At 42.3% G+C, this 26,800-nt stretch overlaps 1 protein-coding gene across 2 annotated transcripts in view; it reads right to left on the reverse strand.

Annotated features, from left to right (window-relative positions):
• Window positions 1–1,905: 1,905 nt before the first annotated feature.
• The window catches only part of RANBP3L (RAN binding protein 3 like), a 48,705-nt gene continuing 23,810 nt past the window's right edge, over window positions 1,906–26,800 (reverse strand). Inside the window, exons 4-15 of one of the 2 annotated variants that reach the window (XM_075588288.1) lie at window positions 26,427–26,504; window positions 23,146–23,220; window positions 22,221–22,292; window positions 21,898–22,025; window positions 18,534–18,613; window positions 17,936–18,020; window positions 16,981–17,074; window positions 15,668–15,792; window positions 14,661–14,781; window positions 11,311–11,453; window positions 8,785–8,977; window positions 1,906–5,725 (exon numbers count right to left, since the gene is read on the reverse strand). In XM_075588288.1, coding sequence (XP_075444403.1) covers window positions 5,682–5,725; window positions 8,785–8,977; window positions 11,311–11,453; window positions 14,661–14,781; window positions 15,668–15,792; window positions 16,981–17,074; window positions 17,936–18,020; window positions 18,534–18,613; window positions 21,898–22,025; window positions 22,221–22,292; window positions 23,146–23,220; window positions 26,427–26,504 — 1,238 coding nt within the window. In that variant the 3' untranslated portion in view covers window positions 1,906–5,681. Of the gene's footprint in view, window positions 5,726–8,784; window positions 8,978–11,310; window positions 11,454–13,943; window positions 14,060–14,660; window positions 14,782–15,667; window positions 15,793–16,980; window positions 17,075–17,935; window positions 18,021–18,533; window positions 18,614–21,897; window positions 22,026–22,220; window positions 22,293–23,145; window positions 23,221–26,426; window positions 26,505–26,800 lie in introns of those variants that run through there. The other variant, XR_012799381.1, reaches the window with a different exon arrangement.

Raw genomic sequence — 26,800 nt, forward strand, 5'->3', positions numbered from 1 at the left:
TCCAAATCGATATGCGGGAGATCCCCATGGATGCCGAGGTTTCCTCAACCAATGTGACATACAGTTCGAGTTAACCCCTTCCCGCTTCTCTTCTGATAGATCTAAGGTGGCGTATATTATCGCTTTATTAACCGGAGATGCATTGGCATGGGCATCCCCCATCTGGGAGCTGGGAGCAGAGACCGGAGCTTATCCAAGACTTCCCACGCTTCAAGAAGGAATTTAAGCAAGTCTTTTTAACACCCCTGGCCGTAAGATTACTGCTTCTTCTTCTTTGTTTCACATTTCACAGGGCCACAGATCGGTTGCAAAATACACTCTGGCATTTCGGACCATCGCGGCAGAAACGGCCTGAAACGATGAGGCGTTATCTTCAGCTTTCTGGTAAGATCTCTCCAAGACATTAAAGAATTAAGTAGATGCTCAAGAAAGACTCACAATGCTCGAGGATCTTATTGCCATGTGTATTAGGGTGGATCAACGCCTTCAGGAAAGGAGGTTGGAACGTCATCACTCACGTTCTCTCACACCAACTGCTCTTGTCCCCAGTCTGTCTCCTCCTACTTTCCCGGCTCTTGAGGTTCCAGAACCAATGCAGTTAGGAAGTCACCAGCTCTCCCCTTCAAATAAACAACGTCGGAGAACTGGAGGATTATGTATTTACTGCGGACTGCCGAGTCACCTGGTGCTTCACTGTCCCACGAAGCCGGGAAACGCCAACACCTAATGAGGTATAAGGGGGTCTCATTGGGTACTATTTCTTCTTCCCCTCCTATTAAGAGAGGTCTACATGTGTCTAGGATTATCCACTGTGTTACTCATATGCTTCTTTAAGCAAGTGTGTCTTAAGGTGGGTCTTAAAGGTGGGTCTTAAAGGTGGATAGAGAGGGTGCTAGTCTGGTATTGAGGGGAAGGGCATTCCAGAGGTGTGGGGCAGTCAGTGAGAAAGGTTTAAGGCAGGAGAGGGCTTTACATACAAAGGGGAGATTTGATAAGAAGCCAGGAGAGTGATTTGAGCATTGAAGACGCTGATTCCAGTAGCCTCCACTACTCACAGCTGTACCCGGCTAGGGAGTGCTGTTCTGTGCTGAAGCACTGGTTTCCCTGTTCCTGTTCCATTCTTCCTGAAATCCTGCTATCTACGCTGAAACAGCTTCGCTCAAGTTTCCTGATGACGACCCCGGCTCGTGACCATCGCTCCTGTGCCGCCTGCCCTGACCCCGGCTTGTCTACGGATTACTCTGCCTTCTCCAATCATGACCCGACTGCGTTTGACCACGGAATTCGCAACCCGGATCCGGCTTCGTGGTCTAAGGTCGGTGTATATCTATCCCCACCTCAGCCTCGTGGTCTGGTCCAGGTTTGTGGTGAGCATAACCGTTACACCTGAAGAAGTGTTTTGTCCCATACATTTAAATGGAGCTGATCTCTAGCACTGGGAAGTGACGTTCCAGCATATGCAATAGGAGCCATTGAAATGGCATGCTGAAGCTCAGAAGTACTTAGGCCATGTTTATACCGAAAAACGTGCACTGCGTCGCGTGGCTCCAAAGCAAGTAGCATACATACAATTTGAAATGCTCATGCCGATGCCAACAGTCGCGGTGCGCCGTACTGCAAAGCGGACGGCTGTGGAAGAGACTTCCAAATTTGTTATTCTCTGGCGACGGCCATGCCACGTCTTGGCCATATTCGCCCTCATTCGCTGAACCACTCGCGGCCAAGCCTCCTACGCACTGCCTCTCTGGTATAATCAAGATGCCGCTCGGCGGCAGCGCAGGGTGACGTCACAGAATAGCGCTGCCGCCCTGCAGCTCTTGGTACAATCTCAGCCTTAAGCAGCAGTGGCAAAGTGTATGGCGCTATAGGAACGCACTAATTCATAATAAATAATCCATACACATATACTGATAAATAAAACTTTATTTTCTTGTCATGCATATATTTTCACAATATAAATCTATAATTAGTACTTAAAGAAAAATGCACTATCGTACAAAAAGATATAAATTCGTAATCATTTACGACACTTTCTTTCCACAGGTTACTCTTAAATCAGCAGCACCGGATATTTGACTAAATATTCTTTTTGTCTGTTCCTTAACGAATCTGCATCCATTATCCTATTATTGATTCACTCTATTTTTTCTTTTTTTACCCCAAATTACTTTGTTGTTACATTGCTTAAGAAAAACACACACGTTTGTGTCTCACATAATATAGTATTTTCCCCATTTGTTGCTACCGTATACTGTATGTTTAATATCTTGTCCCAGATCTGGTGGGCCCTAATTTTCGTTTGGGTGGTGCTTACCCCCCTACTAGACCATTTATAATTGGCATATTGTTTTGCAAACTGAAACTGTGCACCAGTGTTACACTTCCTACTATTATAGAGCTAATTTTTTTTATAGGATCTGTTTCCACGTTTTATTAAATTAATCTTATGCCAAGATGGTGCTAGCAGGGTGCCACTCCACCTATGGGCAGGGGTCCAAATGTGATGGTGCAGGGGGTGCGGGGTTGTACTTTTCTATTACAGATCGACAAAACTGTTACTTGTTTTTGTTATACACTGACTATTTAACACTTACTCCCTCACTCTCTCCCCCTCCCTATCTGCTTTCCCAGCATAAATACGTCTTTTTAAAATACGGTGTAATTAACTGTTCTCCAACGAGTTCTTTTATGTAAGCTACAGTAACTACTTTGTTTCTTAAGCCACTTTAACCACTGCCTAAAAGGGAGCTTCAAATTAACCCAAAGGGATCTCCACAGAAAAAAAATAAAATTCATGTCATTTTAATGTATTTTGCTGAAAGATTGCACATAAAAATTAAAAGTACAACATTGGAAATTACCTTTACAAAAACGGTCACTAAGAAATACCAGTTGTACTGTAAATGGTACATGTAATATTTAGTATTTGATTTCAGATTGTAACCAGTTTCATAGAAACATTAATGAACTCAATTACTAATAAACTTGTGAGGCGTTACAACAATTGGATCATATAATTAAGGCTCCATCCATCTGTTCCGCGGAGCCCTGGGGATCCCCGGAGCGCACCAGGGTTTCATAACAAAACTGTAATATACGGTTTTGTTTTGTAATGCTATCAATTGTATGTAATATGGAAAGTTGTTGGTTCATTTAAAAATACAAGTCCTATAATATTTTTAGGCAACACGGGCTGTCCCTCAGCAACAAGTGGGACTCACAATAAACTTTTAAGGGGTGCCGCGAGGGACACCAAAACTTTCCGCAAGTCTAAAAAGTTTGAAAACCACTGATTTAGGCTAATGGCTAAAATCGAGGGAACACTATTTACCGATTACAGAAGGAAAGCGGTGGCAGAAGTATTGGAATCTCATTGACATCTTTGCCTCCTGAATACGTTATAGGCAAATTATCTAGGGCTGCTAAATTCATTTCACAATCTAGGCTCAAGGTGGCCCACGCCAAATCCACCGACAGGTCAGGTGTTCAGCATCTCCCTGCGGTAGCGCCGGTGGCTCAATCTTCCACTGAATACAAATACATTTCTCTAACTTTTCATTCATATATTACACTACCATTTTATTAGCTTTATTAAAATAGAAATGTGTATGTAGGTTGAACAATTTTCAAAATATACATCCGATTAGGTATATAAATATTTTACAATTTAGAGCAAATTAACCCTCAGTCCTCGACTGAGCCGCTGATTGAGCCACCTGTGCTGAAGCAGGGATATTCTGAGCACCTGACCTGTTGGTGGCCCTTGAGGACTGGAGTTGGCAACCCCCGATCTAGCCTATAAAGGTCACATTACAGTATGTTCCCTAAAGACAAAGGGCCCAAGTGTTGCCAATTGCTTTTTTGAGCAAAATTGGCGCATGTCAAACAAAAAAAAAACGTACTAACCTCACATTTCTCCATCGGCGCCAACTACATCAACAATGATTTATTTCAGTTGTGTTGGCGCCCAGAAAGGGACTGTATTCCTAACAAACAAAGGGACTGCATCCCTGTTTTACTTTAAATCGTATCAATCAGGTATTCAAGGAGGGACGCATCAAATATAATTCAAAACAACAAATGATGCGACATCCGTATGAAGCCTTCCTACACTGCACGCACACTTATTCAAGGTTTGTATTACTTTGTAGCACTTGCATTTTAACGCTATTTTTGTAAGTATAAAATCTTACTACATAGGCCCCCCCGAAACAGTTTTCTTTACTTGAAATAACCGTCATGTTAAGAAAAAAAATAATAATAATTCTCACCACTAGTAAACACAACCTTCTCAGAAGTCATTGATCAGTCATTTAACAAAGAGTAAGACAAAAGGCTGATCAATGTAATCTTAGTTTGTAGCATTTGAACATCTTATTTTTTATTTTTATAATATTATATTACAGGGGATGAAAACGTCGGGGGCCATTGTCAGATCAAAATCCCAATTGATGTCAATGTGGCATTTCGGCCTAAAATGGGAAAATGGCTACTTCAGGCGTTAATTGAATAAGGCCCTTCACGTGAAACTGAGTTTAGTTGTAATTATAATGTGCATTTTATTAAGCGTGCAAAACAAGTCCTGTAAAAATAAATTCTCTAACTTTTCGTTCATATATTACACTACCATTTAATTAACGTTATTAAAATAGAACTGTGTATATAGACTGAACAATTTTCAAAATATACATCTGATAAGATATATAAATATTTTACAATTTAGAGCAAATTAACCTTCATAGTGATCAATAAGAATGTAATCAGACGTCTTTTTTTTCAATATTGCAAAATCAAAGAAATAAATAATCACCTCGTCTAAAAAAATAAACAAAAGAAGCCCTAATGAATGATTCCAGCCATCAATGTGATGAGTGAACCTTTGCCTATCTATAATATACCATCGTGAATTCATATGTACAGTATGCATGCAATAAATTCTCAAATCAGAAGGCTTGAGGTATGGTGTCCTCTTGGTTCAAATGTTTGCGCACCTATAATGCAGGGAAAGCTGGAAACACGCTGCAGGTAGAAGAGATTTAGGCACTTCCTGCAGGAAGATGTGGATAAGAGGAATGCGTGGCTGGGATCCATGGGAAGATAATAGTAAAGTGCACTAAAAGTCATCGCTTCTGAGGTATGAAGAAATAAAATCATCCTGATGCTTAATCAGATGCATCTTATATTGTGGTGATGGGGCAGTCTGTTTAGTTGCATGTAGAGTATTCTCTGCGGAACACATATGGTGCAGTGGTGGGAAACTATTGGCCTATGGGTGTCATGCAGCCCTCTTCATTCTAAGTTCGACGGTATTACTCCTGTTAACATGAAATAACGCATTCAGCAATGTGTGCGTTATCCCCTTAGCCATTGTTTTCAATAGCACTGCTGTTAAATAACGCATTTCGTTAACGGGTAACGTCTGTTACATCTGTAGATAAAAACAGGTTCATCAAAGAAAAGAAAAAAATTGAAGGTTTTTTCCCCATTGATAAGCCTGTGGCTGGTTTTGCATCAAGCAAAAACTTTGATACGTGAATGCCTACAGCTCCTTGTCTCATTCAATTGTGGTTGGTGGCTCAGATAAAATGCTACATTTGACCCTTTAGGTCGCCCACCACCACTCTGCTCTGCTATCGTACGAAGCAGGGAACCGGAGAGCTGCTTGAAACTGGGGCTGACTGTCAGGAGTAGAGCGCAGGCTGTTTGCGGATCCACTGGGAGTGATCTGAAAGAGAGAGGATTAACATATTAAAAGAAAAGAAAAAAAATGATATGAATCAGCGCTCGATGCGGCCCGTCATGCGCTTGCTTGAGTGATGACGGTTGCACGTGACGAAACGCGTCAGGGAGCGGAACTGCGTCATCACGCAAGCGCAGGACGGCCCGCATCGAGCGCTGATTCATATTGCGGCTGGCTGGCATTTGGAGTTAATAGCTTACTCAAAGACTGCACTATCGATTTTAAGGAGCCTTTGGACTCACGCACCGGAAAACATCTACCAGCAGTTTCAAGTGAGAGTTGGACTGCAGGGCCCGGATGCTGAGTGACCAAAGTTGGCGGTGACTTGTATCACACACTGCTTGATTTTAACCTACTCTTGTGAGTGGATTTTCTAACCCCCCCCCCCCCCCTCCCTTCGTCCCTTTCCCAAATAAATGTACTGTATTACGCTATGGGGCGTGCGCTCTCTTCTTTTTTTCCAATAGGTGTCTCCTGGATGTGGTTCATCCTATTTGAGAGCGGCCGGAGACCCCCTCATACCAGCACTATTCCCCCAATTTAAGGACTGGTTTCTATACAATTTTTCTTTCTGCTTGTATTTTGTATGTTTTTGAAGTGTTGTCTTAAATTGTAGTTCACCAAATAGGAGCACTTAATATATGTTATACATATACATTTTTCTTTTTATCCTTAGTGTATACACTTATGATTTTTAGGAATTTTATATAAGAATATTTAATTTAATTCATTTATTTTTTATTTTTTCACATATATTCAACACGTCAGTTTGGCGCTGCTTCTTACCCCCCCCTTTTTTTGTTTTATATAATTTCTTATATATGTTTAAAGAGGCACTCCTGGCAACACTTTAAAAAAAATTGGTTTTAATTAGGGGGTCTCCGGAGCTGAACTGCGTTGATTTCAGCTCCGGGGGCCCCCTGTTTCCCGAAATACATACCTCGAAAGCAGGTGCCAGTAGCAGTTTAGACAGGGCGAGTCGGGGGTATCAAAATGGCAGCTTTAAATGTCCCGCGTCCTGTGGGCCAATAAGAAGCCATGATGTCACCCCTTGCGGCTTCCTATTGGCCCACTTGACGCAGGACATTTAAACTGCACAGAGATACCGGCACCCCCTTCGGAGGCAAGTATCGTTGGAAGCAGGAGGTCCCCGGAGCCGAAATCAACGTGGTTCAGCTCCAAAGTCCCCCTGCTTCAATCCTATAAAAAAAAAAAAGAGAGAAAAACCATCATGTCCTCAGGAGTGCTCCTTTAAATATTTAATTTCAGAACCTCCTAGAAATGAATGTCACAATCATTCTTTTATATTTCATGTCGTACATATTGATTAATCGTAGGCGGTGATACCACTTCAAGTGCACCGATTGGGTGCACTCAACCAGAACAGACATATGAGCTCTGTACGGTGTAATTCCATCTATGAAAAAACCCAATGTTGGCCAACCAATCTACATTTCTAGGACTACTAGAACTTTGAACTACATATTGCATATAATAGTATACACATTTTAGAAATGGTGCAGTAGGCTGTTAATACTTTGTGTGTGTGGTAGGGTTGAGTGATATACCAATATTTAGTAATATGGCGATAACACAATCTCCCTAAATGCCGATATGGGAGATTATCTGTTATAGTGATATTACGAGATGCCAGTGGTCAGAGGTGCAGCTTTGGAACCGCCGCTGTGCTGTCAGTCTCTTCTTCTCTCCCCGAGACCCCTCTTTCTTAAATTGTCGAAAAATCTTTTTAATATATTTTTACATTTTATAAATTAAATGTATTTTTAAATGGAGGGAGTATCTCGGGGTGAGTGATGAGATGAGGGGGATGTTAGGGAGATGGGAGCAGTGTAAGTGAGAGGGATGAGGGGCATGTTAGGGTGATGGGAGCAGTATAGATGAGAGTGATGGGATGAGGGGGATGTTAGGGTGATGGGAGCAGTGTAGGTGAGAGTGATGGGATGAGGGGGATGTTAGGGTGATGGGAGCAGTGTAGGTGAGAGTGATGGGATGAGGGGGATGTTAGGGTGATGGGAGCAGTGTAGGTGAGAGTGATGGGATGAGGGGGATGTTAGGGTGATGGGAGCAGTGTAAGTGAGTGATGGGATGAGGGGGATGTTAGGGTGATGGGAGCAGTGTAGGTGAGAGTGATGGGATGAGGGGGATGTTAGGGTGATGGGAGCAGTGTAGGTGAGGGGGATGTTAGGGTGATGGGAGCAGTGTAAGTGAGTGATGGGATGAGGGGGATGTTAGGGTGATGGGAGCAGTGTAAGTGAGTGATGGTATGAGGGGGATGTTAGGGAGAGGGTAGCAGTGTAGGTGAGGGTGATGGGATGAGGGGGATGTTAGGGTGATGGGAGCAATGTAAGTGAGTGATGGGATTAGGGGGATGTTAGGGTGATGGGAGCAGTGTAAGTGAGTGATGGGATGAGGGGGATGTTAGGGAGAGGGTAGCAGTGTAGGTGGGTGATGGGATGAGGGGGATGTTAGGGTGATGGGAGCAGTGTAAGTGAGTGATGGGATGAGGGGGATGTTAGGGTGATGGGAGCAGTGTAGGTGAGAGTGATGAGATGAGGGGGATGGGAGCAGTTTAGGTGAGGGTGATGGGATGAAGGGGATGTTAGGGTGATGGGAGCAGTGTAGGTGAGGGTGATGGGATGAGGGGGATGTTAGGGTGATGGGAGCAGTGTAGGTGAGAGTGATGAGATGAGGGGGATGTTAGGGAGAGGGGAGCAGTGTAGGTGAGGGTGATGGGATGAGGGGGATGTTAGGGTGATGGGAGCAGTGTAGGTGAGGAATGGTGAAGTGCAGACATGGAAAGGTTTTGTGAATGAAGGGCCATTTATTCTAGTAAATCTAAAGAAAATGTATTTATTTTGAGAACACATTTTATTTAGATTTACTAGAACATTTCCAGACTTTTATTTTAACAAATTTATCGCAATACATTTCATAATATCGTTATCGTGGTGAGAATTTTGAGATCGCCCAACCCTAGTGTGTGGTAAGGGAGCACGCTTCTCTGGGGATTTAATTGTTCATACCGGAGATGTTGCTGTGAAACTGAACTCCTTCATCTTCCTCTTCCTCTTCACTGTCACAGCTTAGTAGGGGCAAGTTTGTGTCGGTCTCGGTTTCAGTGTGTGCCGTGTCCTGCCCTTTGTCTATGTGGCTTCGCAGTGCGATAAGGCGGTGATGTATAGCTGCATATAGACGGCCTGCATCCTTTACACTTGCCTAAGGAGATACAATGTCATGTTATTAAAGGGCCTTTAGGGCACAATTCTAACATTCTGCTCCAATTCTAAAGCAAAAGGAAGAGTAGCATTGTGCATACAGTACACCTTCAGTGCAAGAGGGGCCAGTGCCCATCTGGCACTCAACGTTAACCCCTTCAGTGGTAAAGGGGCCAGCAACGAATTGCTTTGCAAATGGGTTACTGAAGGTGTTTAAGCAGTTGCATGGAACAGACAAATCTATGCTAAGATCAGCACACATTATTTCACAGTGCGTGTAATAAAAGGATAATCCACATCATTTAAGATGAAGGACACATATTATATAGTTATGGTGGGTAAAAAAGTGACAAAAACACTCCACAGGTCTGCAACCCTGCTTTTCACATGATCTATTAGCATACAGTGCTTCCACTGCAGCCACACTGTGTGCTCGTTTGCATGTGATTTCCCAGAATCACTGTTGAAGTAGTGTATGCTATGAGATACTGGGGGAAGCAGGGTTCCATACCTGCTGAGACATGTGAATGTGCTTACAACAGTGATTTTTTTTTTTTTTTTTACTTTAAGATGCACAGAAGCAGAGACACAGAATATGACACTAATAACTCTGCATAACTTATATTTAGATGTTGTTATATGCTGGGTTTTGATGGCAGCCAAACATCTAATTTTTAGACGAATCCACACATAAGGCTTCTTTCAAACGTATACATTAATCAAATCCTGACTCCCATATTACTGATCGGTTGCAAACATTCTTAAAAAACAGGACCTCCTCTCCTTCATGGAGCTGCACAAGGCAGCGTTCCTGAGAGGGTCCCCCATACTTCTGCACAGGACCAGCACACCAATGTGAAAACGGCACGTCAGCCCTCCCAGCCAGGAATTGTTACTGCCCTGTGCTGCCCGAATAGGACCCAAACCCAGCTACACTACATCACATTCAACCTAAATGACGCTCTCTTCTTACCACACCCTGAACCTGCACAAGGCAGCAGCCTTTGGCTGGTGTTTGCTGTGGCTCATGCAATTGGACTATAACCCATGCTGCTGAACAGCCTCCACCACTATTCCTCAGATCACCACTCCCCTTTTTTTATTTTAGATTGTAAGCTCTTCAGACAGGGACCTCCTTTCCTATTGTCTCATATTGTGCCAATATATGTACTGTGCTCCAGAATATATTGGCAGTATACACTTAAAAGATATTAATAATAATAATTATAATAGTCAAAAAACTAGTGGTCGGGATTAAAAGGTACTGTAATAATGTATTCTTTTTAGCAAGATAGACCAATGGACCAAAAGCAATCTGCACGTTGTGTAGGTGCGTATGACAGGTAATATTGGATCTCTCCAACAATGTTAGTAGTTAATCAATTGTTTAATTAGGATTGTGCTTTTGGTAGTCTGCAGGATACCGGAATACTTTGTGTCACTATGCATTTCACCACGTTCATCATTGTGTTGTCTGCCCCTTTGACAGCAAATGTCCACATGTTTGATTCTGTAGGTTTACATCTTACAACCAGACAATGAGAAGCTCAGCAGCACACGGACCTAGAACCAGACATTGAGAATCTCAGCAGCACACGGACCTACAACCAGACAATGAGAAGCTCAGCAGCACACGGACCTAGAACCAGACATTGAGAATCTCAGCAGCACACGGACCTACAACCAGACAATGAGAAGCTCAGCAGCACACGGACCTAGAACCAGACATTGAGAATCTCAGCAGCACACGGACCTAGAACCAGACATTGAGAATCTCAGCAGCACACGGACCTACAACCAGACATTGAGAATCTCAGCAGCACACAGAGCTCTGCACGGACCAACAACCAGACAATGAGAAGCTCGGCAGCACACAGAGCTCTGCACGGACCTACAACCAGACAATGAGACACTCAGCAGCACACAGACCTACAACCAGACAATGAGACGCTCAGCAGCACATGGACCTACAACCAGACAATGAGACACTCAGCAGCACACAGACCTACAACCAGACAATGAGAAGCTCGGCAGCACATGGACCTACAACCAGACAATGAGAAGCTCGGCAGCACATGGACCTACAACCAGACAATGAGAAGCTCAGCAGCACACAGAGCTCTGCACGGACCAACAACCAGAGAATGAGAAGCTCAGCAGCACATGGACCTACAACCAGACAATGAGACACTCAGCAGCACATGGACCTACAACCAGACAATGAGACACTCAGCAGCACACAGACCTACAACCAGACAATGAGACACTCAGCAGCACACAGACCTACAACCAGACAATGAACATGTTCTTCTACTAGTGAGGACTTTATCTTACCTGGATGAGGAATACTCTCAGACTGTGGTCGCCCAGGTCGGTGGCAATAATGCGCAGATTTTTTCTGCTTGCTCTCACTAGTTTCATTTCATCCCAGATTTTGCTGTTCAAGATCAGTTTTAGGCTGCCATGGTTTCGCATCACTACAATCATACAGAATATAGACTATAGATACATGTAATAATAACCCCATATTGTTCTTCTTATATCACAGCGCTGTGTATAGTATTTTGCAGAGTTTACATTCTAATGTGGTGCCTGAGGCAGAGGAAGATAAAGTGACTACTCCAAGACTCCAAGGAGCCGACACTGGGAATGGAACCAGGCTCCGCTGCTTCATAGACAGTGCCATTCAGTGTTTACTCACTGAGCCACGCCTGTTTATTCTGTACTGCATCATTGTAACCTTCTGTACCATCAATGCTACAGTACCGTTTTATCTCATCGGAAAATACTCATTTATGTGATAATGCTGCAACTGAAAATATTAATTTGTCAAACAAAGTTGGGAAATTAAACTTTGCATGAGAATCATAGCATCATCACGCCAGTGAAACACCTTAAGAAACTATCTGGGTGGTCTTGAATGCCTGGATAATTAAGCACCAGGTAATCCAATACTAGTATTTCAATGTACAGCTTCTGACAAAATCTCACGTTGTCCTGTTTTATGTTACAAATAGAAAGAAAAAAGTGTGTTCCTCTGATGGCAGAAAGAGTGATGACACAATCATGAAAATGTATTAGACTTCATTTTTGTGCCCTGTCTGAGTTTGATTAGTATGAGATGATCTGACGGTGATCAAATGCATGTAAAATGTGCTTTGATGCTTTTTCAGCTACCGTATGTGTGTACAGCACACTTGAGTGTTGAACAAAATCATCAAAGGTTAATCTATCCTATATGCACAGTCCATGAGTTGCTCCAACATAAGCACATTATCCTTTTAACCTACAAGCTGCAAGACTTAAGAAGCGTACACACACACATACACACATTTGTGTGTGTGTATATGTGTTTGCATAAATATATATATAGAAAGAGAGATAGAGAAATAGGTGTGTATATATATATATATATATATATATATATATATATATATATATATATATATGTGTGTGTGTGTGTGTGTGAAAGACTTATCTTCCTTATAAATTAAACCCACACTAATCAATGACGTTCTGAATTTATTTTCTCTGTAACCTTCTCTTTTACTGCATGTTAGCAGGCCCAGCAATGCATTGTGTGTTAAGGTGTTTGGTAATATGTCTTCCCCCTTATTTATTTTCCCTGGCCATGGCAGAAGACACATTAATTTATAGAAAATAAGAGACATAAGAAGCTCCTGTTCCAGTTCCCCTTATCACAACCACTAAATGAGCCCCCATGTCTGTGCTAAGCAGCCCGTGATTGCAATTGTGGGCTGTGTACATTCTCTGTATTGTTCTTTGGCATTGAGCTGTTTAGAACTATGACAACGTAGGCTCTGTTATGTAGCCAGTTACAAATCTCATTACCCTTAACCTTCAGCTCTTCCCCATGCGTTTAAAAGGACAAATAGATAACGATAAGATAATAACACTAAGAATAAAGGGCAGGGCCTACACTATTCTGTAATTCCACAAAATGGGTTTATTCTAAAGAGGTTACAATTAGTGAGCGATGTTCTCAGTCGCATTGTACGACCTGAATGAGGAAAAAAAAGGTGTGAAAGCTGAAATTTGAGGGTGGAGATGGAGAAAGACGTTTTAAAGCATGGTCACACGATGCTCACCCTCCTTATAACCTTTCCAGAGCTCCGCAACCTATTACATGCCCATTTCAGTAGAGATGAGGGTAAAACACTAATCGGGATCCTTCCTCATATTACATGCAAGATCTGAATCTGTGCTGTCGGTTTGAATTGTGACCCTTTGAACAACTTGGTGAACTAAGCCAGGGGCGCTCAACTCCAGTCCTCAAGCCCCCTCAACTAGTCAGGTTTTCAGGATATCCCTGCTTCAGCACAGGTGGCTCAATCAGAGGCGGTCAAAACTGAGCCTCTGGGGGGCGCGCGCGTGACATCACAGCGGATGCACGCGAGCTAAGGGAGCTCCGTGCCCGACAAATTCCAATATAAACCCCCGATCGCGTCCCTGATCATCCCCGTGAGACGCCGCGATGGCCGGGAGATCCTCCAGGGAAGACAGCAAAGACTGAGCCTCTGATTGAGCCAGCTGTGCTGTAGCTGGGATATCCTGGGCACCTGACCTGTTAAGAGGGTTTGAGGACTGGAGTTCAGCGCCCCCCGCCATTCACTTGCCTATGCCTACAAAATACCACCTCTGAACGGTGAGATTTGAGAGGTCAATAAAACCTCTATCATTCAGCTAGCCAACCGCTGCTGCTTTTCTTTCTACGTGCTTTCTTATGTCCAACCCGGACGGTGAGGTGATGCGGATACCAGAGGGAAAAAAAATGCTAACTAGGTGCAGTGCAATTTAACAAAAGGAAAAAAGGCATTCATTTTAGGAAAACAGGAGTGCACAGACCTGATCTGGTGAGGGCGTCCTGCCACAACAGCCTATTTTTCCCCTCCTCCATCATTTTTTTTGTTTTGCCATGTTAGCAACAAAAACAAAATGCCTTTTACCTCTCCCTTGGGCCGCCACCTTTTCCTGCTACCTGGCAGGACTTTCTGCTGCCACTGGCCCACACTTTCCCATCATGTAGAGTCGATATTTCTGGTGCAGCCCATTCTGTCAGTCACTGAGAGGAAAAAGCTGATTCAGTATATTTAAAGCAGCAGGAAAAGGAGGAACTGAGGGGCTGCGCGGGCAGCCACGTAGCTGAGGAAGCTCCATGTGTGTCTTGCTTTTTTAAAAATTTTATTTATTTTTTATTGAATTTTAGGACTGTGCATCTGTAGTTTGTGAACTTCTTGCATTTCTGTGTTGTTTGCAATGTTCTGGAGTGTGATGGAATGGTGTCTGATCTGTCTCTGCCATCCTTGCTCCAGAAACGAGGCATTGTTGCAACCCTGCCAACCTAATGTCATGTCATGCTGAGGTTTCTATTTGAGCCCTGGTTCCGGAAACTCCGTTTTCCATAAGAATGCCTACTCGCGCGGATCAGAACGCAAAAGGGAGGAGGACTGGGTTAAACATCAAGATGACATGGAGTCAGGTAACTTCCAGTACTGTAACGTCTAAGAAACTGTGTTCCAGATTTACTACATGGTGCTAAGCATTGAGGTACCTTATGGTCCATTCATTTCATTTGAATGGGCCCTAAGATTTAGCACTGCTGAGTAAATATGGCCCAGAGCCTCTTAGAGCTTCACAGCAATGAATTCTGTTCTATGTTCTACCTAGTCGTGACTTGAAAAATCCGCTTTCATTGCAGGAGGTGTCGTTGAGTCTTAGGTATCCTCTGCCTCGCTCTGTCCACATCTGGGTGACTTTGTTCAACACGAAGAGCTTACAGTTTACCTAAAGAGAACACATAAAAAGAGAATTCACCTGTGTTTCCAAAGAGTGACATTGGCACTACAACCTCACAGCGACGCCCTGGGCTAAAAACAGAACACAAATAAAAAATACCCTGAGAAATAACTGGTGAACCTCATGTGAATGGTATTATGGAACAGGCCCATGCATTCCACTATGGCCCGTAACTGGGAATAACCCGGGAACCCCTGTATTCTGACCCTGAATGCGGAGTATTGCTGACAGCTGGGTCCAGAACAGTGCACTGTAGAGTTTAAAGCCGAAGACTAGACAAACTAGAATAGGTGATACAAATACATAATATTAATATTGCAGAAGCCCCTTAGGAGCCAAAGTGGACAGCTAATCATGGGGAATCCACTACTAGCTGGCCACTTGGGCAACTAGGAATTAATATTTGCACATATGGATGTTGTGCTTTTTGTGTTTTATTTGTGGGGTTTTCATGTTGTATGTTAACCCCTTTGGTGCCTGAAGACATCCCTTTGCAACACATTGGTAGCCCCAGGCATCAATGGCTTAAAATAATATTCTACCATACGTTTGGAAAAAATCCTATTACATTACATACATGGAGAAATGTCCTGCACCTATCTACAGTTGCATCGCTAGCACCTGATTAACGCGGCCCTCTAAGAATTGTCGCTTATTTGTCCTGCTAGCGCCGTTCACTCGGAGTGAACACATTTCTCATGTACGCACGTGCAAGTGAGATGAATATCGCTACCCGTTTATCAGTACAGTGCATCATTCTTAGTGAATACGGCGGGAATTCCTAAAAATATATTTCACAATCCAGTAACTTTATACCAGCAAATATTAACACGGCTGTAGATCAAACTTTAGTGACTCATAGTATATGGCAGACCTGTAGTACATTACGCTCCTCTTCCTCTCCTGTTATTACTTCCACTTTATCCAGCGCGTACTTCTGTCTGAGCTTGGCGGTATAAGCAGCAGCTGATTCTATCAGGCTTCTGTTTGCGCAGTTTTCTGCAAGAAAAAGGTAAATACAAATATACAAATCAGTCATATCGAAGAAATTAAAGCACGTAAATAGCACAACGGGGGATAGGAGTCGAGAATTAAATTGGCACAAAGCATTCACTAGAGTAGGGGTACGCAAACTTTTCAGTCTGTGCCCCCCCTGTGTTCTCCCCTGCTCACGCCCCTCCGTCTTACCTGTTCTCTCGCGTCTTGACGTCACGACATCATGTGACCCAGCGGTGTCATTTGACGCCGCGTTGCCATTGCGACGCGTTGCCAGAAGCCTCCGGAGATCAGGCAAGTCAGTTACAGAGGCCTCGCGCGTGCTTCCCCGGCGTTTAAATGAAATTCTTTGGGGAAGAGCGCAGGGCCTCTGTAACAGCCGCCCCCCCCCCCCCCCTGCACTAGAGAGTGATATAACAATTGCGGATCATTCATGGCCATTCTAGTGGTGACCGATAATAATCATCCTGAATGGATTTCATACAATAGTGAATAAACCCTTAAGAGAATCATTTGGAATCTCTTAGCATCTGAGTTACGTTGAACTGAATTTGCGCCTACTTGTGTAAATGAGCTATTTGGAGAGAAGTTGGGGGGAGAAATAGAAGGCGTTATGGAGAAGTTATTTCACATACAGCATATATGTGCCAGTCAGCTTCACAATGCATTGCAGCATCTGTCAGCAATAGTGTTAAAGCAGCCGTCCAAGGTGCCGTTTATTTAAATTCACCCCCCCCCCTTCATTATGTGCATCAATACAATCCACACAATGATAAGTACTTAAGTTGCCAATCGATCCATTCTCCTGTGATCGATTGGCGAACATTCGACATGGGGTTCACTAAATGGCTGTCAGTGCAGCAGAAGAGGACCAAAGATGCAAAGCTCTGTGGGGAAGATCATGTGACCAGGCAGTCACTAGATACAATTTGTGCACTGCTAGAGAGAGGGCAGGGTTCAAAAAGGGGTGTGCCAGTGCCTGTTCCAGAAGAGGATGTGACTTTGTAAACGGTTGCTATAGAAACAAAAAATGCTTGTAACATTATAATACATTAAAAATGTCATTCAGAGTTTTATTTTTTAAATGCTACAAGTATTTTATCATAGTACAGAACTGATTCATTATTTAAAAATAAAATAAAAAAAACATGTCGGATATTGCTTTGTCTGCAGCTTTAAAATAAGACTTACTCTGATAAGGCAGATAGCTCTCAGATGACTGAACTCTGGAAGAATTTGTTCCCCACTTGCACTGGGTTTGAGACTCTGTAGGTCTCTGTGGACTCTGGAAATAGAATGGATATGTTACAAGCATGTATGTTGCACCATAGTATAAGTATGTTACACCATGTTATATGTACAGTATACTACAGCCTTTCTCTTTCATTATGGAGTGCAAAGCGAGGGGAGGAGAGAGTGCAAAGAGGAGCAGGGCTTGATGGAAGAGAGAGTAAGGTGGGTCGAGGGGACAAGAGACAGCAAGGCATTACGAGGAGGGGTGAAAACAAGAGTAATGTTTAATTAAGAACCTTTAAGATTTGCCAGATTGGTGTATGTTACGCCGAGTACAGCTAGTTACGTAAAAATACCTAGCTATGAAACACCATTATAAAAAATAGCTTCAAAATTCAAGATATAGGTAGAAAAGACAGGCCCTAAAGATTAATTGCAAAATATGATTGAAATAATATATAATTGTACATGTAATAATAGCGTCCTGCTTTTTGTTAGAAGCTCATGCCTTACGAACAGCAACGTTCATAAAGCAGTTTTCAGAAAATATATTATTTTCCAGCAGAGGAAACTGATAAAGGATTTCCCAGTGACGTATAGGATCAGGATGAAAATACAGACGTGAAGGGAATTTGCACAAACATTTTCTTTTTTGGACCCGCTTTAAGCCACGCAGAAAAAAATATTGTGGACAAGTAAATGCCTAATACACAAACTCCAAATTAGATGGATGTATTTTCATGATTGCAATGTTTAATGTACTATCATAAACTTTTAAACTACAGTGTACCAGTTATAATACTATTTTCGAGCTTGGACATGTACTGTTTGCTCTACACACAGAAGAACCTTGGACCAAATACATGCATTTCATCAGCTGTTGGCCATGATCTAAGTTAAGATCGACTCTTACCACGACTCTCCTATCCATATTTTCTCCAAAGACAAAATTGGAAGTGCTGTTGTCCAGCATGAACATCTGTTCGGAGGGTTGATTTCTAAATAAAACAATGGCAATCAAAGAGAAATCCAAAGATTTTAAAGTTCTAAGTGAATTCAATTGTTGTCAGTTTTTGGATATGATCATTTTCTGCCCATTTTCAGGCTTCTTAATCAGACATTTCACACCTGTGCCCGTTAATATAATCACATCCCTGGAATTTGTAGCCCATGGAAATGTAAGTAGGGGCGTCAACTGTCCAGAATTTGTGGAAATGTATCAACTCCAGCTGGTCAGGCAGCAAAATGTCCCCGAATTGCAAACGGCGTGTTTTTTTATGGTTTTGACGTATAGTAATGAGACATTAATCGACAGTAATCATCAGTAATCACGAGCGTGCCTACATGACTTGTTTGAAAGTTGGTAGATACCTGCGATCCCTACGTGGGTGATTATGACGTAACAATCAGAACTCTAACTGGCACATGTGACGTCTTAAAATGGTATAAGTGCTTAGGGCTTCATCACAGGTCATATAAAACTTCCACTATGAAAACATCTCTATGTTTACCTTGTTTTAAGGCCTAGAATATATGTTGGCCCGGGCGCCGATTTTGGTCTCTCAATGCAATCCATTTCTATGGATGACAGCTGCAAGGAAAACAAAGTACAATCAATTCTGAACACATCCAGAGTCTAAGAAGGGGTCCAGTCCGTAAATAGCAATGGCCATTCATGTGGCCATGGGCGTTATCCCCCCACAATTAAGAGTTTTGTCATGAGACTTCAAAAGAGTCACTTGGCATAAGAACCCACTGACATTAACATGGCAAGAAATGTAGCATCTATGTTTATAAGTGATACAGGGATGTGCAGAGCAGTAGGAGGAGTTAGGAGAGGAGACATTACATAGAGAAGATAATAGGAGTACAGATGTAGCAGAAGTTGCTACCGCTAATGTGACACATTGTGTCTAAAAATGCTTGCGACAGTGCGATGTGCCATGTTACACGGGAGGATTCACTTCTGCTACATCTCAAGGTGAGTTGGTATGTTTCATGTTCACACTTTTCTCAGAAGGATTGGCCTGGTCACATTTACACGTCATAACATTAGCAAGAAATTTGCATCAAATGTATAAAAAAAAGTATATTTGAAAATCACATGCGTTACAAAATGCTCACATGAATCACATGGTTAATAGGGGAAATTAACTCCAATGTTTTGATTCTGTAGTTGGGTTACTGTACTATCAGAGAAATGCTGGTGGTCTCATTCAGGTCCAGATGAAGGTTCTTTGAGGCCAAAACGTTGGTCTTTTGATAATGTAAAGTACATCTGTAAATACTTCAATATCTTATTTGGAGTACGTGGAGATTTATCAACATTCTCATTCATTATCTAACATGTGAAGCCGTGTCGATGATCCCACATAATATCGAATATGTGGGCTTTATAATGCACTTGTTTTTCTAATGCCTTTTTTCCCACTTTGAATATTCAAGTTCTGCTATTTCTTTTGAAAGGTTCATCATTAAGGTATGAGCAGACCCTTTAACCCCCAACACTTTGTTTGTAAACTGTGTTTTGACAATATTAATCGCAATAATATGTTTTCTTACGTAGCACTGACACTGTATGCAGTGCAATACACAGAATTTGCAGGGGTAATTAATCCCTAAAGAGTTTACTACCTAATTTGAGGTGTTTGAGGGACAGAGAGCCAATGGTTGCAAGGGGAGATGTTGCTGGGATTTAAATCAGGTTAAGCTTTAAAGTAAATAATCCTAACACTAAACTACTCCTTCGGTATTAAACTCACAGGCTACATGACATCATTGAATTCTACTAGGTACAGCGCACTACACAACTTCTAACACTGCATACGAGGTTAACCTCCAGGAATAAATAGTAGTTGGTTACAGTGTATCCAGTGATGGTTTATGACTATAATTAATAGTGAGAGGTCAGCACAGTGTATTTCTAGGTCTTTATTCTGTAAACAGGAGAGAAGTTAGATTGTCGCAAATGTGTATGTATTCCCAGCATTGCTTATTCTGCAGAATATTCCGTTTCTGAGAGCTGGGAACACTTACACTTTCTTATCCCTTCCTCTGAACTTTGTTTTCTAGATATTCAAATGTACCCATTGAAAGGGGTTATATAATGTTCCCATTTAATCGATTAGCAGGTACGTGAGAGCTGTCTCTCTTTAACGATGCTCTTCCTTCATACAGTTTTTATTTTTTTATAAAAAATATTTTACCAGGACAAAATACATTGAGAGTTACCTCTCGTTTTCAAATATGTCCTGGGTATAAAATAATAAGTTGACTTTACATGTTGCAAATATGTTTAAAGTACGAAACAGCTGAAGTCTTGAAAGAAAGTCAGGAGGCGTTTTTGAGAGACTCTGGTAAATTGTTCTAGAAGTGGGTTGTTCGGTAAGAGAAGGATTCTTTATTAAACTTGGGGAACCATAAGCAGGTTTCTTGAGGCAGATCTAAGGAAATAAGTGCTATGGGTAGTAGGGGTGAGAAGTCTTCTCAGATAATTGGATAACTTATCCAGAAAATATTTGAAGGTAAGACAGGTGGATACATAAAATATAAAAGCAATACACCAAAAAGAAAAAATAACTCAGTAGATAATAGCACTCAATATCACTAATGTTATATGGCAATCTTAAAAATATCTTTTATTTAATTGATTTTAAAATAAATGGTGCATGAAAAGAGGGTAAGTATTGAAATACATCATGACACTATATGTGTCTAGTAGCTGGCACAGTGCCTGAAATAGCAAGTCGCTATCATAGATTAGACCCTTTGTTTAAGGTCTCAAAGTGGCAGTGGCAAATTACTATAATAGTGTAGATCATAACTTGAATTCCCCCCTTGGCCAGGGAGAGGAATAAGATGGTGTAGGGCTGTGAATGGTAAGTCTCATCCGATATTGAGGTGAGGTTCTTGCTCTATATAGGAGTAGTCAGGCTTCACTATGTATGAGAAATTAACAGATTGCTGCAGCTATGAAATATATCAATTCTGAACCTCTATAGTGGGGATTCAGATCGCATTATATTGTTTGGCTGACGGAGGTACTACCTGCATGCGAGCTGCTGTTGTAGCAATGCTGCTAACGTGTGAAAGTTCCTCTGAATAGCCTCCGTTGGGTATTAGGAGAGCGCAATGTAAGCTATCAAGCTATATCGATGGCGTTACGAGCCATTCACCTCAAAATCGCAGCCATAATGAAAGTAAGGATCTATCAGGATGAAATATTACTGACACTGCCAAAGTTAAAATAGTCCCGTCAAGAAAGCAGGTTTCTTGAGGCAGATCTAAGGAAATAAGTGCTATGGATAGTAGGGGTGAGAAGTCTTCTCAGATAATTGGATAACTTATCCAGAAAATATTTGAAGGTAAGACAGGTGGATACATAAAATATAAACCAGTTTAAAGCATGTGGTCCAATACCAGAGTACTACAGCTTGTTTAACATAACAGCATGGTCAATAGTACCAAAAGCCTTTGCAAACTCTCGGGCTATTGCACCAGTCAACAGTCCATGTTCCATTCAACATCACATATTTTGTAAGAGGGTTTTTACACAGAAGAATATCAATATTACAGACAGTTACTTAATCAATAGCCCTAAAACCACCAAAGGACCAAGCAATTTGCTGTTAGGGTTGCCAGGTGTCCGGTATTGAACCGGACTGTCCAGTATTTGGACACTCTGCCCAGTAAAAAATGAGAGGTACTGTAATACTGGACATGTGTGTGTCCGGTATTTTCCTCCCTGGACATAGTGACCTGACGCACCTTTCACCATTGAGTCCAGTATTTTTGGAGAAGCCACCTGGCAACCCTATTTGCTGTTGAGTGCACTATTTCAGTACCCCACTGCAACACATGGGGTAAATATCATACTTTATCTTCAGGTTGACATCTAAGGAACACAGTTCCAGATCCAGTCGTCTTCTTCTCATCTTGACAGAGTGGTGCTTGTGGTGCCTGCAGTGTTGCTGGCTTAATCACGTTCCAGGCCTGTAGCCTTCCTGCAAATCAAACAATAGCACAATTACTTTCCATGCTAGTAAAGAAGTCAACAGTGCTGACTTAAAGCTCATCGCGGTGCAAATCAGCTCCGTGCAGCGCTAAGGCAGAATATCTTGCATGTGATATTCAGCAGCATGAAGCTGCACTGATTACATTAACAATACCCCAAAGAACACATGTAGTTTTGCACTTACCTACGTCCGTTTTGGTGCTCTCAGGATGTACTTGTACGATAGTGGATGGCATGAATACATTATTCTTTATAGCTGGGGGAAAAAAAAAAATCAAACAGTTTTGAATTTCTTACACAATTGTACAACGTTCTTTTCCTGAACGATTATAAAGCCAACCTGAAAAATATTTATCCTCTTAGAACATTATAACAAAGAGAATAAGTCTGTATCATTGACATTCTCATGTCTCAGACAGGTCTGCAACCCTGTCTTTCCCCATTATCTCTCAGTATATAATGCTTCCACTGCAGCCGGGGATTCTGGGAAATGACATACAAATGAGCACTGACAGAGTGTCACCTTTTTGCCTCTTATCCATTTTAACATGGACTCCCTAATAAGCTTATGCCTGCCCTATTACACACATTTTCAGCACAGCCTGTGAAATTTGTAGAATACGTTTATAGGGTTCCATGTTATAATGGATAAGATGCAAAAAGGTGACACACTGTGTGCTCATTTGCATGTCATTTCCCAGAATCCCTTGCTGCAATGGAAGCATTGTATTCTAGGGGAGAATGGTAAAAAGTAGGATTGCCGACCTGACTGAGACGTGAATGTGCTCACAAGTGATCTTTTTATTTCATGTGTACAAATCCCACCCTCTGTCACACAGTGAAGACTGCCTAGACTTAGAGGTACTTCATGGTTCTACTTGTCCTTCCAAAAAGCAAGGTTACCAGACAGTATCATGACGTGTACGACAGCCCAGGGAATGCAGATTAGGCAGTAGTTTTCTTGGCTGAAGAAGACATTCTCGGTATATACAATGTCAAAACACTGCCTGAGGCATTCACCAAAGGGGGTTGGAGCACTTCAAAGGCCTTTTAAAGAAAAAAATGATGCTGGTATCAGTTAATTCTGCACATTTTCTGCTGTTCCTTACCTGGCTGGGAGGGAGGGAAAGATGACAAGACGGTAAATGAAGAGGAGCGCACTCGTTTCTCAGAGACACCCTTTTCTAAAAACAGAACAAGATATGATATGAATACTGGTGAAATATCAATTCAGAGTGTCTTTCAAAGTGCTGCATGCATACAAGCCCTATTCAAGCACAATTGCCATTATTAACGGACTTTAAGAGGTCTCATCTTGTCCTTTCCGACACGGTTTTTATTTTTAAAATCTGATGCTCTCTTCAGGAGATATAAGCTTTTGAAGTCTTCCATATTATGGAGGTTAACATGGAAAACCAAGCAGTAAAGGTTCCTGTGGCCAGAGCATGATATCCTCAGGGGTACGGATGTGCAAACCTTTCACATGAAGTCTCAAACCATACATAATTGGTCCTTTTTAGTCGCGAAAGTCCAGTTGATTTGCCATGCATGAAATCAACAAATGTAAGGCCAACCTTTTTACCAGCTGCATACTCCATAAAGGGAGGAGCATGCAATATATTAATTTGGTACATTCTCTAAAGCAGGAGTGCGCAAACTGGTGACGTGAATTTTTTTGGGCGGGGCGCGGCACTTAGAGGCCTCGCACTCTTCCCCAAAGCATTTAAATGAAATGCCGGGGGATCGCGCGCGACGCCTCTGTATGTTACTTCCCTTGTCTCCGGCGGCTCTTGGCAACGCAGCGTCAAATGACGCTGCAGGGTCACATGATGTCGTGTTGCCATGATAAAGTGATGTCATACGACGGTGAAACGCCGGAGGCAAGGAAAGGGGTGGGGGCCGCAAGCAGGAGGGGGGGGGGAGGAGGAGAGCAGACAGGGGGGTGCAGCCAAAAAAAGTTTGCGCACCCCTGGTCGAAAGCCTCTCGATTAACTTACTGCCGAGCCTAGAAATAGGGCCCACACACCACGCTTCGCACACTGTCTGGCGATATTTCAGTGGCCGCTTACAAGTCTGGTAACATTATTAGCACTTTGGGGTTTGGGGAACAGATTTGCGAGAAATCGAATTTGGGGGGAAAATAACGCTAACAGTTTGGCAAATGCATTTTGGACAGTTTTTTTATGAGCATCTCTACCCCGGGGGTGAGGTACTAACATTATGAGTCAAACTCACATAGGCTTCTGGGAGGTATTCCTGCTCTACCAGTGCTGGAGATATCAATTAGTGGCTTATTTATTTGAAATGAGTGTACGTATTTATTTGAAATGAGCTAATACTCCTAACACTTTAAAGCTGATTCATTTTTTTTTTTAAAGAAAGCCAATTACAGTATATAGTTAGGTTGTATTTCTAATTGCTATTATTATTATTTTGCCAGATATAGGAGGCTGCACCTCTAGAAGACAGTCCAGGAAACGTAAACAAATGTTGTCAAGCAAGTGCCCTGACAAGTAATCAATCAGCGCTGCTGCTGCTGCTGCTGCTGCTGCAGGAGAGGCTCCTGTGGCTTTGTTGATGGTATTTACAACCTATCTTGTGATCCCACGGTGAGATTAGTCAAATATTCACAATTAGGAAATGAGAAAAGCTTTCCCCGGCTGTATGGATTTAAATGGGGGAGTGAGGGACACTTCCGGTGGTGCAAGTGTAATAGTATGTGGGGGTACAGAAAATTCCACTTATTTACCACCCCCGGGTACCGTTCCTTTTTTAAATTACAGCCCCAGAGTATCTCTAGTTTTATTTACACCAGAGTAGCACTAGCTTTTATTTACACCAGAGTAACACTAGTTTTTGTTACACCAAAGTAGCACTAGTTTTATTTACACCAGAGTAGCACTAGTTTTATTTACACCAGAGTATCCCTAGTTTTATTTACAGGCATACCCCGCATTAACATACGCAATGGGACCGGAGCATGTATGTAAAGCGAAAATGTACTTAAAGTGAAGCACTACCTTTTTCCCACTTATCGATGCATGTACTGTACTGCAATCGTCATATACGTGCATAACTGATGTAAATAACGCATTTGTAACAGGCTCTATAGTCTCCCCGCTTGCGCACAGCTTCGGTACAGGTAGGGAGCCGGTATTGCTGTTCAGGACGTGCTGACAGGCGCATGCGTGAGCTGCCGTTTGCCTATTGAGCGATATGTACTTACTCGCGAGTGTACTTACTCGCGAGTGTACTTAAAGTGAGTGTACTTAAACCGGGGTATGCCTGTATTCCATAGTAGCATTAGCTTTTTGTTACACCAGAGTATCTCTAGTTTTATTTACACCAGAGTAGCATTAGTTTTTTGTTACACCAGAGAAGCACTATTTTTTTGTTATACCAGAGTAGCACTAGTTTTATTTACACCAGAGTAGCACTAGTTTTTCTGTATTACAATCCCAGGGTACTACTAACTTTTTTAAATTCCCACACTTTCCAACTATTTGGAATATTCCAAATATTTGAATTATTTATTTAGGAGGGACTCATTGACTAAGCCATAAAACACCTTAGTGCTGCGTGTACGACACCTTGTGACCCATTCCGCTTTATGATCCGGTAGTATAGATAGTGAATAAATCTTTTAAAATAAACAGCCTAACGCACTTGCTTAGTGCCAATGCTTAGTGAATTAATCTATTTATTTAATCAGTCTCAGTAGCACTACGTTTTACGTAATGCCGACCACTGAATATTTCTATTCTGCTCCCTTCAAACCTGCAATGCTTTCTCGCCTTTACCCCGGCACCTTTCCAAGGAAGCGGCCTCAGTTTTTAAGGACCGTGGGGTGTTAACAGACCCAATCCGGCATTAACTGCAATGCAAGTCACCGGACCGTAGTGAATAAATGTGCAGGCTGGGATTAGTAAGGACACGGCTCTCATACTCACCCCCCCCTCCAAAAAGGTGGCTTCCTCACCACTCTTTGGCCAATCATGTCCACTTCTCATACAGTAGTATGAACATGTGCATGAACACAATGATCCTCGTTAGTGCTCACAAGCTCTGTAATACATCCCCCACCCTGTAATAACTGGGTGTTACCAGAGAATTACTAGAGGCTGAGGAGAGGTGGGGATGGGAAATTCCCAAATCTAAAAGCAGGCCTGGGAAATGTGGGGCGTGTACGAGGACAAGGGCTATTCACAAATATCTGTAGTAAACTCCGCACTCAGTTCCCTGCAAAGTCATCCTTGCCTACTGAGTATGACAGACGTATTTGTTAGCAGAAAAGGAGAAATACAGGCCAGTTACACAATGTTAATTGCGGTTTTTCTTGGGGATGCTAAAGAACATTAAACGGAAAGGGAACACAAGTGACATGTCTTACCTGTGTGAGCGGGAGAGTGGGAGGGTATGTAAGTGAAGGATGAGGATCTGACTCTCTTCTCTGAGTGTATGCTGAGCCCTGCAATACATAAAAGAAATATAGTCTTTGCGTTGTTATGCACCTGCTGAAAATCGATAATCCACGATAGGGTGTTGAGGTGTGTAATGCACAGCCCTCCCCGACGCTCCCTTGTGACATGTCTCGGATGTTCTAGCTCCATGACTCATTTTACTTTTGGTAAAGCGTTTAAAACCTAAATTTAAAGCAAAGGGCGCAAAGAAATGGTTCTTGTGCAGTTCGCCAATGTCAACATGTCACTGAAAAGATTGTCATTTTAACTGTTTAACGGCTGAATTTGTCAGCAGCATTGCAAA

This window comes from Ascaphus truei, chromosome 1, assembly GCF_040206685.1.
Source record: "Ascaphus truei isolate aAscTru1 chromosome 1, aAscTru1.hap1, whole genome shotgun sequence".
NCBI lineage: Eukaryota > Metazoa > Chordata > Amphibia > Anura > Ascaphidae > Ascaphus > Ascaphus truei.